General features: G+C 35.3%; 1 protein-coding gene across 1 annotated transcript; it reads left to right on the forward strand.

The window, feature by feature from the left end:
• The first annotated feature begins 12586 nt into the window (after positions 1–12586).
• LOC112856873 (olfactory receptor 5V1-like) lies at positions 12587–13534 on the forward strand. Its single transcript, XM_025920172.2, has one exon. The coding sequence runs from the start codon at positions 12587–12589 to the stop codon at positions 13532–13534; it is 948 nt and encodes a 315-aa protein (XP_025775957.1).
• The last annotated feature ends 873 nt before the right edge of the window (positions 13535–14407 follow it).

Genomic DNA, 14407 nt, shown 5'->3' on the forward strand with positions numbered 1-14407 from the left:
ATAACAGAAAGTGAATTTAGAATAATAGTCATAAAATTAATCGCTGGGCTTGAAAACAGTATAAAGGACAGCAGAGAATCTCTTGGTACAGAGATCAAGGGACTAAGGAACAGCCAGGAGGAGCTAAAAAAAGCTATCAACGAGCTGCAAAATAAAATGGAGACAACCACATCTCAGATTGAAGAGACAGAGGAGAGAATAGGTGAACTAGAAGATAAAATTATGGAAAAAGAAGTAGCTGAGAAAAAGAGAGATAAAAAAATCCAGGAGTATCAGGGGATAATTAGAGAACTAAGTGATGCACTGAAGAGAAATAATACACACATAATTGGTATTCCAGAGGAGGAAGAGAGAGGGAAAGGTGCTGAAGGTGTACTTGAAGAAATAATAGCTAGAACTTCCCGGATCTGGGGAAGGGAAAAGGCACTGAAATCCAAGAGGCACAGAGAACTCTCTTCTGACGTAACTTGAATCGATCTTCTGCACAACATATCATAGTGAAACTGCAAAATACAAGGATAAAGAGAAAATTGTGAAAGAAGCTAGAGATAAACGTGCTCTAACGTATAAAGGGAGACCAATAAGACTCGTGACAGCTCTCTCTACTGAAACTTGGCAAGCCAGAAAGGAATGGCACGAGATATTCAATGTAATGAACAGAAAAAAATATGCAGCTGAAAATCCTTTATCCAGCAAGTCTGTCATTTAGAATAGAAGGAGAGATAAAGGTCTTCCCACACAAACAAAAGCTGAAGGAATTCGTCACCACGAAACCAGCCCTACAAGAGATCCTAAGGGGGATCCTGTGAGACAAAGTACCAGAGATATTGATACAAGCATGAAACCTACGGACATCACAAGGACTCTAAACCCATATCTTTCTAAAATAACACTGAATGTAAATGGATAAATACGCCAACTAAAAGACATAGGGTATCAGAATGGATAAAAAAAACAAAAAACAAAAAACAAAAAACAAGACCCATCTATTTGCTGTTTATAGGAGACTCATTTTAGACCTGAGGACACCTTCAGATTGAGAGTGAGGGGATGGAGAACTATTTATCATGCCAATGGAAGTCAAAAGAAAGCTGGAGTAGCCATACTTATATCAGACAAACTAGACTTTAAATTAAAGGCTGTAACAAGAGATGAAGAAGGGCATTATATAATAATCACAGGGTCTATCCATCAGGAAGAGCTAACAATTATAAATGTCTATGTGCTGAATACAGGAGCCCCCAAATATATAAAACAAGTACTCACAAACATAAGCAACCTTATTGATAAGAATATGGTAATTGCAGGGGACTTTAACACTCCACTTACAGAAATGGATAGATCATCTAGACCGATGGTCAATAAAGAAACAAGGGCCCTGAATGAGACATTGGATCAGATGGACTTGACAGATATATTTAGAACTCTGCATCCCAAAGCAACAGAATATACTTTCTTCTCGAGTGCACATGGGACATTCTCCAAGATAGATCATATACTGGGTCACAAAACAGCCCTTCATAAGTATACAAGAATTGAAATCATACCATGCATACTTTCAGACCACAATGCCATGAAGCTTGAAATCAACCACAGGAAAAAGTCTGGAAAACCCCCAAAAGCATGGAGGTTAAAGATACCCTACTAAGGAATGAATGGGTCAACCAGGCAATTAGAGAAGAAATTAAAAAAATGTATGGAAACAAACGAAAATGAAAATACAACAATCCAAACGCTTTGGGATGCAGCGAAGGCAGTCCTGAGAGGAAAATACATTGCAATCCAGGCCTATCTCAAGAAACAAGAAAAATCCCAAATACAAAATCTAACAGCACACCTAAAGGAAATACAAGCAGAACAGCAAAGACAGCCTAAACCCAGCAGAAGAAGAGAAATAATAAAGATCAGAGCAGAAATAAACAATATAGAATCTGAAAAAACTGTACAGCAGATCAATGAAACCAAGAGTTAGTTTTTTGAAAAAATAAACAAAATTGATAACCCTCTAGTCAGGCTTCTCAAAAAGAAAAGGGAGATGACCCAAATAGATAAAATCATGAATGAAAATGGAATTATTACAACCAATCCCTCAGAAATACAAGCAATTATCAGGGAATAGTATGAAAAATTATATGCCAACAAACTGGACAACTTGGAAGAAATGGACAAATTCCTAAACATCCACATGCTTCCAAAACTCAATCAGGGTGAAATAGAATGCTTGAACAGACCCATAACCAGCGAAGAAACTGAATCAGTCATCAAATATCTCCCAACAAATAAGAGTCCAGGGCTAGATGGCTTCCCAGGGCAGTTCTACCAGACGTTTAAAGCAGAGATAATACCTATCCTTCTCAAGCTGTTCCAAAAAATAGAAAGGGAAGGAAAACTTCCAGACTCATTCTATGAAGCCAGTATTACTTTGATTCCTGAACCAGACAGAGACCCACTAAAAAAAGAGAACTACAGGCCAATATCCCTGATGAATATGGATGCAAAAATTCTCCATAAGATACTAGCAAATTGAATTAAACAGCATATAAACAGGATTATTCACCATGATCAAGTGGGATTCATTCCTGGGATGCAGGGCTGGTTCAACACTCGCAAGTCAATCAATGGGATACATCACATTAATAAAAGAAAAGATAAGAACCATATGATCCTGTCAATTGATGCAGAAAAGGCCTTTGACAAAATTCAGCAAACTTTCTTAATAAAAACCCTCGAGAAAGTCGGGACAGAAGGAACATACTTAAAGATCATAAAAGCCATTTATGAAAAGCCCACAGCTAACATCATCCTCAACGGGGAAAAACAGAGCTTTTTCCCTGAGATCAGGAACACGACAGGGATGTCCACTCTCACCGCTGTTGTTTAACATAGTGTTGGAAGTTCTAGCATCAGCAATCAGACAACAAAAGGAAATCAAAGGCATCAAAATTGGCAAAGATGAAGTTAAGCTTTCACTTTTTACAGATGACATGATATTATACATGGAAAATCTGATAGACTCCACCAGAAGTCTGCTAGAACTGATACATGAATTTAGCAAAGTTGCAGGATACAAAATTAATGTACAGACATCAGTTGCATTCTTATACACTAATAATGAAGTAAAAGAAAGACAAATAAAGAAACTGATCCCGTTCACAATTGCGTCAATAAGCATAAAATACCTAGGAATAAATCTAACCAAAGATGTAAAAGATCTGTATGCTGAAAACTATAGAAAGCTTATGAAGGAAATTGAAGAAGATACAAAGAAATGGAAAAACCTTCCATGCTCATGGATTTGAAGAATAAATCTTTGCAAAAATGTAAACACTACCCAAAGCAGTCTACACATTCAATGCAATCCCGATCAAGATTACACCAGCTTTCTTCTCAAACTAGAACAAGCAATCCTAAAATTTGTATGGAATAACAAAAGAACCCAAATAGCCAAAGTAATATTGAAAAAGAAGACCAAAGCAGGAGGCATCACAATACCAAACTTTAGCCTCTACTACAAAGCTGTTATCATCAAGCCGGCATGGTATTGGTACAAAAACAGACACATAGACCAATGGAATAGAATAGAGACTCCACAATTGGGCTCACAAAAATATGGCCAAATAATCTTTGTCAAAGCAGGAAAGAATATCCAATGGAAAAAAAGTCTCTTTAACAAATGGTGCTGGGAGAACTGGACAGCAACATGCAGAAGGATGAAACTAGACCACTTTCTTACACCATTCACAAAAATAAACTCAAAATGGATGAAGAATCTGAATGTGCGACAGAAAACCATAAAACCCTAGAGGAGAAAACAGGAAAACACCTCTCCAATGTCAGCTGCAACAATTTCTTACTTGGCATATCTCCAAAGGAAAGGGAATTAAAAGCAAAAATTAACTATTGGGACCTCATGAAGATAAAAAGCTTCTGCCCTGCAAAGGAAACAATCAACAAGACTAAAAGGCAACCAACAGAATGGGAAAAAACATTTGCAAATGACATACTAGACAAAGGGCTAGTATTCAAAATCTATAAAGAACTTACCAAACTCCACACCTGAAAAACAAATAATCCAGTGAAGAAATGGACAGAAAACATGAATAGACACTTTTCTGAAGAAGATATGTAGATGGCCAACTGGCACAAGAAAAGATGCTCAACGTCCCTCCTCATCAGGGAAATACCAATCAAAACCACACTGAGATTCTACCTCATGTCAGTTAGAGTGGCTAAAATGAACAAATCAGGAGACTATAGATGCTGGAGAGGATGTGGAGAAACGGGAACCCTCTTGCACTGTTGGTGGGAATGCAAACTGTTGCAGCCACTCTGGAAAGCAGTGTGGAGATTCCTCTAAAAATTAAAAATAGACCTACCCTATGACCCAGCAATAGAACTGCTAGGAATTTACCCAAGGGTTACAGGAATGCTAATACATAGGGGAACTTGTACCCCAATGTTTATAGCAGCACCTTCAAAAATAGCCAAATTATGGAAAGAGCCTAAATGTCCATCAACTGATGAGTGGATAAAGAAATTGTGGTTTATATACACAATGGAATACTACTTGGCAATGAGAAAGAATGAAATATGGCCTTTTGTAGCAACGTGGATGGAAATGGAGAGTGTTATGCTAAGTGAAATAAGTCATACAGAGAAAGACAGATACCATATGTTTTCACTCTTATGTGGATCCTGAGAAACTTAACAGAAGACCATGGGGAAAGGGAAAGGGGAATAAAAAGTTAGGGAAGGAGGGAGGCAGACCATAATAGACTTAAAAACTTAGAATAAACTGAGGGTTGATGGGGGGATGGGAGGGAAGGGAAAGTGGGTGATAGGCATTGAGGAGGCCACCTGTTGGGATGAGCACTGGGAGTTGTATGGAAACCAATTTGACAATAAATTTCATGTTAAAAAAAATCACAAAATTTGATACCCAAAGAAAAGAAAAAGGAAAACTTTTGGAATTAATGTCAGATTTAGCAATATCAAAGGATACAAGATAAAAATATAACAGTACACTGTTGCTGGGAATTCAAAATAGTGCAACCACTCTGGAAAACAATATGGAACTTTCTCAAAAAGTTAAAAATAGAACTACTCTATGATCCATCAATTGAACTACTAGGTTCAAACAATATAAAAATAGCAATACGAAGGGACACATGCAACCCAATATTAATAACTTCATTACCAACAATAGCCAAATTATTGGAAAGAGATCAAAAGTCCATCAACTGATGAATGGATAAACAAGAATTGGTATAGATATACAACAGAATATTATTAGCCCTAACAAAGAATGAAATCTTGCTATTTGCAACAATGTGGATGGAGCTAGAGAGTTACATGCTAAATGAAATAAGTCAGCCAGTGAAAGGCAAATACCGTAAGATTTCACTCACATGTAGAATTTAAGAAATAAAACAAGTGAACATAAAGGGGAGGGGGAGAGGCAAACCAAGAAACACTCCTAACTATAGACAAAAACTGAGCTTTCCTGGAGGGAGGGCGGTGGAACATTGGGTTAAATAGGTGTTTGGGATTAAGGAGGGCATTTGTTATGATAAGCATGGAGTGTTGTATGCAAGTGATGAATCAGTCTATACCGGAAACTAATATACTGTATGTTAAGTAACTGGAATTTAAATAAAAACCTGGAAAGGAAAAAAAAATTAAAACACAATATATTTTTGTGTGGTAGCGATGAAAATTTGGAAGCCAAAATATAAAAGACCAGTAAAATTAGCAATAATGCCAAAGAGAAATGCCATAGTAGGTACATATCTAAATATAATATGTATGGAATCTGTCTGATGAATACTTCAAAATGTTGATGAAAATATCAAATGAGTAATTACTATATTCATAAGGTGCATGAAATAACATAATAAATACATCAATTATCATAATTTTTATCTATACCTTAACAAAATTCCAGTCAAAACATAATTGGTTTCTCATAGATCTAGAACAACTGATTGTAAAATTTATATTGACTTGCCAAATATATTTATAAACCAAAAACATTTTTTAAACAATATTTTTTTACGAATAAGTCTGTCTGATTTCAAGACTTATTATGAGAATACAATAATTAAGACTTTGTGGTATTAATAAAGGAATAGACAATAGATCAATGGGAAAAAACATAAAGTCCAGAAATAAACCCATACATGTATGGCCATTTGATTTTTTAAAATATACATATAAAAACAATCCAGTGGAGAAAGGATAGTAATTTGAAAATTGGCAAAGGAATATTTCAACATTTGTAGGCAAAGAAGGAAACCTGACCAAAATCTCATGCTGCATACAAAAAAAAATCATAAAATTATAAAACTTTTGAAAAGAACTACAAAGAATATTTTAATAATGTAAAATCAGACAGTGCTTACTCATGACAACCAAGGCATAATCTATGCTGGGGGGGGGAACCCTAGATTTTATCAAAATTAAAAAATCAGTTATCTACCAGAACCAAAAGCACAATCTATATTTTTATATTTCTATAATATGTATTTTAAATAATTGACAATCAAGACTTCATTAAAATTAAAAACTTCTGTTCTGTGAAAGACAATGCCAAAATAATGAGAAAATAAGGCATGGACTGGCCTTATTTTTTTTGGAAATATATTTGGAAAATATATTTCCAAAAGATATATCTAATAAAAGACTATTATCTCAAACTCAAAACACTTAAAATTCAAAGATAAGAAAACAGTCAATCCCATTAACAAACAGGCCAAACACTTAACAAACAGCATCAAAGAAAATACACAGGTGACAAACAAATGAAAAAAATGCTTCACATAACATGTCACCAGGGAATGCAAATTAAAAGAAAAATGAGGTATCACTACACACCTAGAAGAATGGTCAAAATCCAGAACTCTGACAACATCAAATACTGACAAGGATGTGGAACTCATTCAGTTTTTTGTGGAAGGCAAAATGGTACAGCCACTTTGGTAATAGTCCTGTGGTTTCTGGTAAGACTAAACACTCTTAATCTGTGGTCTAGCGATTTTGTTTCTTGGTACTTACCAAAAGAATTGAAATAATTGCACACAATATTGCACATGGATAATTATGGAAGCTTTATTTATCATTGCCAAAACAAGAAGACAACCAAGATGCCCTTTCCCAAGTGAATGAATAAATAAACTGGTATATCCAACAATGGAATATTAGTGCTGAAAAGAAATGCTCTATAAAGCACTGGAAAACCATGGAAAATCTTAAGTGTACATTAGTAAGTGAAACAAGCCAATTTATAAAGGCTGCATTCTGTATAACTCCCAGTAAACGTTTCTGGAAAGGGAAAAACTGTGGAGACCAAAAAAAAGAAAAAAAAAATAGTGGTTGCCAGGAACCGTTTGGGGATTAAGGAGACACGGTGGATTAGACAGATTTTTAGGTCGCTGCAATCACACTATATGGTACTATGATCAAGGATAAAACAGTAACTGAACCACATTGTAAAATACAGTGATTGGGTGATTATGGTGTGTCAATGCAAGTTTATCAATATTAAAAAACCTACCAGTCTGGTGGGGGGATGTTGATAATGGTGGGTCTATGAATGTAGGTAAGGAGTATATGTGGAAACTTTGAACCTTCCCCCCAATTTTGCTGTGAACCTAAAACCGGGTAAAAAAAAGTCAATAAAGAAAAAAATAATACTTTGTGGAAGACAATGATAAGACAATGAAATTACAAAATACAGTGTAATAAACTATTTGAAGACTGTATTCTAACAAGAAACTTGTATTATATAAAAATATATACTCAAGAGGAAGAAAATAAACAAAATAATTTAAATATTGGCAACACTTGAGGCATCTGGGTGGCTTAGTTGGTTAAGTTTCCAATGTCCATTAAGTTAGTTATTACAAATATGATAAACTAATAGCATAAAATAAAAAAAAATACATGCTTTTTTTGTACATATTATTATCCAAAATAAGAACTCAGAGTATATGTACTCCTTTAAATTCCTAGTTGCTTTCTAAAGGTGTCTGAAATTTAAAATTTCCAGGATTCGTTGGAACCTGAGAATGGTCAGATAACGCTTTCAAATTTAGAGTAACTAGAATTCTAATAATTGCTTTCAGAAAGGCTTTTCCAAATGGCTCAACTCAGCTTGCATCCCTTTCCCTCTTTCCAGGGGTCAGGACCCTGAGACAATGATTGGGGACCATGTGTATGGATGGTTGGAGTCACAGTAATGAAGTGCATGGATGGATGGAGCTGCCATGTTCCTTTGGTTCCTTAAGAGCAATATGAACACAAAGCTTAAGAAAAACCTAAGGGTGATGTTTAAAAGCGGCATTTATCTCTATATTTCTTTAGAGTGGAAAGAAAAATAAAAAGTGTCATTTTGATTAAGTGACATTTTTGAGGGGGACTTTCTTGGATTCAAGTGTATCAAACTTTCCAACAAATACAGTAATCAACCAAAGGGAAGCTGAGGAAAGGAAAGAAGATTTGAGACGATGTGATAGAAAATATAGGGATGATTTCTTATCATTTTATAACATAGTGTACACCTCTATTGTCCAAAGGTCTAAAAGGTAAAAATAACATATAACACAGTTGATGATGAAATCTAGTCCATAAAGTACATGAGAAAAAATGCAAAGACCTAAAAAGAGATTACAAATATTGCAAGTTATTATTTAAAAATTTAAATTAAAAACTACAAGCATAGAAGCCCATGTAGCCAGATAACTCTGGATAATGTCATTTGTCAAAATTTTCCCTGCAACATTTTATTGAAAATATTACAAAGTTATAGAAAAAATTGGAAGGGCATAATGAACATCTATATGCCTTTTATCTACAATCACCGAATGCACAATTTTATGTTAGACAATTAAACACGTCACAAATTTTTACTCTTCTATAATTTAACCTTTTTAGCCATTTCCACTAGATTGACTATAAAATTTGTATGTTTATATTATTATTAATAAGTCCCCATTATTAAATTGTTGGTAGTAATTTAGATATATGAAGAAGAACTGAATATTCTCTCTAGAGTCATTATATATTTCCCTAAGGGAAAAGTGTGCATGATATCAACTATAGAATAAAATGCAATAGACACCCTATATATAAGTGAGAATTTTGCTTTTAATTATTAATGCTTTTTGTGACTAGATAATGTAGCTTTCTTAATGTTGATTATTTTTTTAATGTCTATTTTTGAGAGAAAGAGGAGAGTGTGAGCATGCCAGCTGGGGAAGGGTAGAGAGAGCGAGAGAGAGAGAGAATTCCAAGGACGGTCTATGCTGTCAGCACAGAGCCTAATGTGGGGCTCAATCCAGGAACTGTGACATCATGATCTGCGCTGAAATCAAGAATCAGATGCTTAACGTAGTGAGTCACCCAGCTGTGCCTGTTGAATATTTGTGTTAACAGTGAATACGCTTAAACTTGAAAAGAAATTTGTATGTTAAAATCTGGACTTCTGAAGCTAAAATAAATAATTGGATGATTGTGAAGATGTTAGTAAGGTGTTAAAACATATACATTTAAGAAATTAGTTAAAACTTATACTGAATGAGTAAGATAAAGTGAGGAATTTTGAAAATTATAGATTGTATATTTATTTATTTTTATTTTTTTTTCAACGTTTATTTATTTTTGCGACAGAGAGAGACAGAGCATGAATGGGGGAGGGGCAGAGAGAGAGGGAGACAGAATCAGAAACAGGCTCCAGGCTCTGAGCCATCAGCCCAGAGCCTGACGCGGGGCTCGAACTCCCATACCGAGAGATCGTGACCTGGTTGAAGTCGGACGCTTAACCGACTGCGCCACCCAGGCGCCCCAAGATTGTATATTTAAATAAATGCTTAACATAGCTTAATTTCAGCACTAAATATTAAGCATGTCCATAGAAGCGTGTGTCTAAAACCTCTATAAGTAGAATGATGATGTATCTAACGAATTTTTCTGACCCGTTGACATGAATGTACACTCCCGAGAAAATTGGATCCATGACATCCAACAGACAAGAAGGATGCTATAAAGTGGGTAGAAAGATTAAATCTTGGATATTGCTAATTCTTTCCATTTATTAGCTATCAGTCATTGTGTTAAAAAGCCTACAGAACCTCTTTAACAATATGCCTCTAACAAAAATAATCCTATTTTTAAAGATATGTTAAATATAATTTTCTTGATGTTGATGTCCAAATAAATTATAAATATTGAATTATTTCAAGACCTAAGATTTTTTGATGATTATTTTTGTTTAACTGAGTGATGTTGTTTTCCTTTATATAGTAGAAATTGGAAGGAACTATTTGCTAAAGAAACCAGCTTTATTTATGGTACATTTGGATTTCACATCATGCATATGGTAAGTCTTATAAATAATAGGATAGATTGATTCGTGGGTAATTTCCAAGAGAAACCCGATCTTAGCCACACATCCCTTGTTCCAATTCTAAATATGTCTTTGGTTGCCTAAGACACCAAAAAGGAAAAAAAAAACTGATTTCATATACATTCATGCTTACAGTTACACCAATCCCACAAAGCAGGTGAGATATTGCATTTCACACAAATTTCTCAGATTCTTTAGTATATGGATTATCCATATTCTGTGATAAAAAGGAATGTTATAGAACGTCCTTCTCAGCTATAAATCATTAATGAAAAGATTGCTTTTATTTTTCTAATTAAAAAGTTAATATATAAATTTAAATAATGACTTCAAGAGGATACTGCTGAGGTAAATAAAGTTCCATCACCAAGTAAACAAATTCTGAATTCTATGGGTGGAGACTGTATGCTTGTTTTAAAAAGTTAATAAAGAACAAAGTTCGGAGAATGTGCATTATGTTATGAATGATGCATATTGATTATGTTATCTGATATAGAACTAGTTTTTATGTTCATTAGGATGTTTTTGACTTATTTCACATTATCTTTGTTAAAAAAAGTCAAATCACTAAATGTGGGTAAAAAAAGTCAAATCACTAAATGTCGTTAAAAAATTAGCGTTTAACATAGAATTTAATGTTTACTATCTGACACATATGACATTAAATATAGAAAATAGTTTCAAAGTGACAAAACATCAATGAAGGTGTTGATTTGTGGAAGGTCAGTTACAGTTTTTTTTTTTTTCTAAAACTAAAAAAAAATAAATAAGTTATTTTTTTACAAACACTTAAACATTAAGATTATGTGGACTATTAAACTACATACCAATGCAATTAAAATTAAATGAGTTTGTACAGCCAGAGGATCAGTTCTGTATATACTCATTCTAATTAACTATTTAAATAAGATATTATCATTTCTGATTATATATATAATTTTAAACTTCATATATCTTCAAACAATTTGACATGTGGTGAAATTTTAAATCTTAAGGGTAAAGACATTGAATATTATGTAAATAGATTTGTTTACAGACACTGTCACCCAGGTTTTATTTATATATATTTTAAGTGTATTTATTTTGAGAGCAGGGGGGAAGGGCAGAGAGAAAGGGAGAGAGAATCTCAAGCAGGCTCTGTGCTTGCTTTGTGGAGCCCGACAGCGGGCTCTATGTCATGAACTGTGATATCATGTCCTGAGCAAAAATCAAGATAGGATGCTTACTGACTGAGCCACCGAGGTGCACCATGATTTTATTTATATTTTACTGGCTATTTTAATGTATTTAATGTATTTTAAGTATGCTTTTTGTGGAAAGATAAATGCTAATGTTCATATTTAAATTATTATAATTTTGAAGTTATAAAAGCATTCCCTCATCTATTTCTTACCAGTAGAACCAATTTGTTAAAACAGAAACCACACCATCCACTTTTTGTTAGCGAACAATTATTTAGATAAACATTCTTACATTATATGTCTCCTAGTTGCTAACAATTATTCAAATTGTATATCATGTAAAATGCATGTTTGCCCTTTCAAGCTACTCAGAATTTAGCGAGTGCATAAAATTGTACACATTTAGATAATACAAGGCAAAATAATGTATATACCCAAGTGTTGTGAGAAGCACACCACCAATGTTCACTGAATCGTGAAATCCCAAACACTGAAGAAAGATTCGTAACTGCTTTACTGAGAATGCAAATCTTTATTGTCTCTTTAGTTTCTCAGGAGTCTGCTTCTTTATAAAGAAATATGGATGACTATTTCAAGAAACATGAATACAGAAATTGTTTTTCAGTTTTTCTAGTAAGTTAAATCTCTATAGGGGCGCCTGGGTGGCGCAGTCGGTTAAGCGTCCGACTTCGGCCAGGTCACGATCTCGCGGTCCGTGAGTTCGAGCCCCGCGTCAGGCTCTGGGCTGATGGCTCAGAGCCTGGAGCCTGTTTCCGATTCTGTGTCTCCCTCTCTCTCTGCCCCTCCCCCGTTCATGCTCTGTCTCTCTCTGTCCCAAAAATAAATAAAAAACGTTGAAAAAAAATTAAAAAAAAAATCTCTATCATAGCAACAGAACTCGTCAGCCACACACCAACTTTTTTCCAAGAATTTCTCATCCTTGGCTTTTTACTCTACCCTGTTTGTTTCATTTCTTCCAGAAAATCCCTTGTGGAGAGAGGAGATGGACATTTACAATCTTACCACCGTGACTCAGTTTATCCTCATAGGGCTCTCTGACCTCCCTGAGGTGCGCTACCTTCTCTTTGTGGTCTTTGCCATCATCTATCAGGTCACTTTGGTAGGAAATGGGGCCATTGTCTTGGCCATTGGGACTGAGAAAAAGCTACATACACCCATGTATTACTTTTTGGTAAATTTGTCCCTCTTAGACATATTCTGCCCATCAGCTACTGTCCCCAAGATGCTGGAGAATCTTTTGACTAAGCACCACAGCATCTCCTTCTTTGGATGTGCTTTACAACTTTATTTCCTGGTAGCCCTGGCAGGGACTGAAGTCTTTCTTCTTGCTGTCATGGCTTATGACCGGTATGTGGCCATCTGTTTCCCCCTCCGTTACATGCTCATCATGACCAAGGTTCGCTCTGTCCAGCTGACAGCTGGGACGTGGGCAGCAGGATTTCTCAATTCCCTTCTCCATACAGTGTCCACATTCCGCCTGTCTTTTTGCAAGTCCAACCGCGTTAACCAGTACTACTGTGACATCCCCTCCGTGGTAGCCCTCTCATGCTCATCCACTTATGTAGCTGAAATGCTTGTTTTGGTGGTAGGAGGCATACTAGGGATCAGCGCCTTCCTAGCCACCTTTCTCTCTTATATCTACATCATATCCACCATTCTAAAGATCCAGTCAGTGGAAGGGAAGCACAAAGCTTTCTCCACATGTGCTTCCCACCTCCTAGTGGTCTGCCTGTTCTATGGCACAGCAATATTTACCTACATTCGCCCTTCATCCAGTCCACACTCTCCCGCCAGAGACAGACTCATCTCCATGGTATACGGGGTTATAACCCCAATGTTAAACCCCATGATCTACAGCCTGAAAAACATGGAGGTCAAAGAAGCACTCAGAAGGCTTCTATGTCCCAGAGCATGTTTACAGCCATTATAATAGAAAGCAGAATGTATCAATGCTCACTTTAGAATAAATTCATAGGAATAATTCATCCAAGAATAGTGTTCAGTTGATGCATAGAACACACACTTATGTACTCAGAAATTTATGAACACACATGTGCATAGAAGTGGTTATACTTATTTGTATATGTATATCTCTTTCTCTATCCACTGAGTTCTTAAAACTTAACATCCAAATCCAGACAGTTTCAAGAGTAAGCAGAGAACTTTTAATAATTAACAGTATAACCTGAGCTGGTCTTAAGTTGGGTATATGTTCATATCCATACCCATACTCATAAGTGTATCATCTGTATGTCTAAGAATTTTAAAATTAACATCTAACCATCTATTTGTAGACCTTCCTTTTACTAGTTTGCTTATGTGATTACCACTTACTATTATTTCACCCTTTCTCTTTCAATTTTAGCCAGCACTTACTCTACATTTCTATTTCTCTCTTTTCTTTTGACTCTATCCTTTCTCAATTCTACTTGTCCCTCCAAAGATATCACTTAATTTACCAAATCCAAGATTTAGATATCTAATTCAGAAATCTAGTTTATTTTACACTACTATTTTATTTTAACCTGAACATGATCAAAACTGAAAGTATCATCTTCTAATAAACTCAAACACACGCGCACACACACACACACACACACACACACACACACCCCTTATCAGGCAACTTACATGTTGTTATCAACTTTTCCCAGCTATGCAGATTAAATTCCTGAGACTAGACTCCACTTTGCCTTGAAGCCCAGGACTTCCACTCAATGGGACTAGAAAGCAGTTGTTTCTGACTGGGGATGGTTCACCCTTCACAATCCATTCCCCTCTTTCTGTCCCTCTAGAAATAGCA

The sequence above is a fragment of the Puma concolor genome, chromosome A1, assembly GCF_028749965.1.
Source record: "Puma concolor isolate L17-30 chromosome A1, mPumCon1.1.hap2, whole genome shotgun sequence".
NCBI lineage: Eukaryota > Metazoa > Chordata > Mammalia > Carnivora > Felidae > Puma > Puma concolor.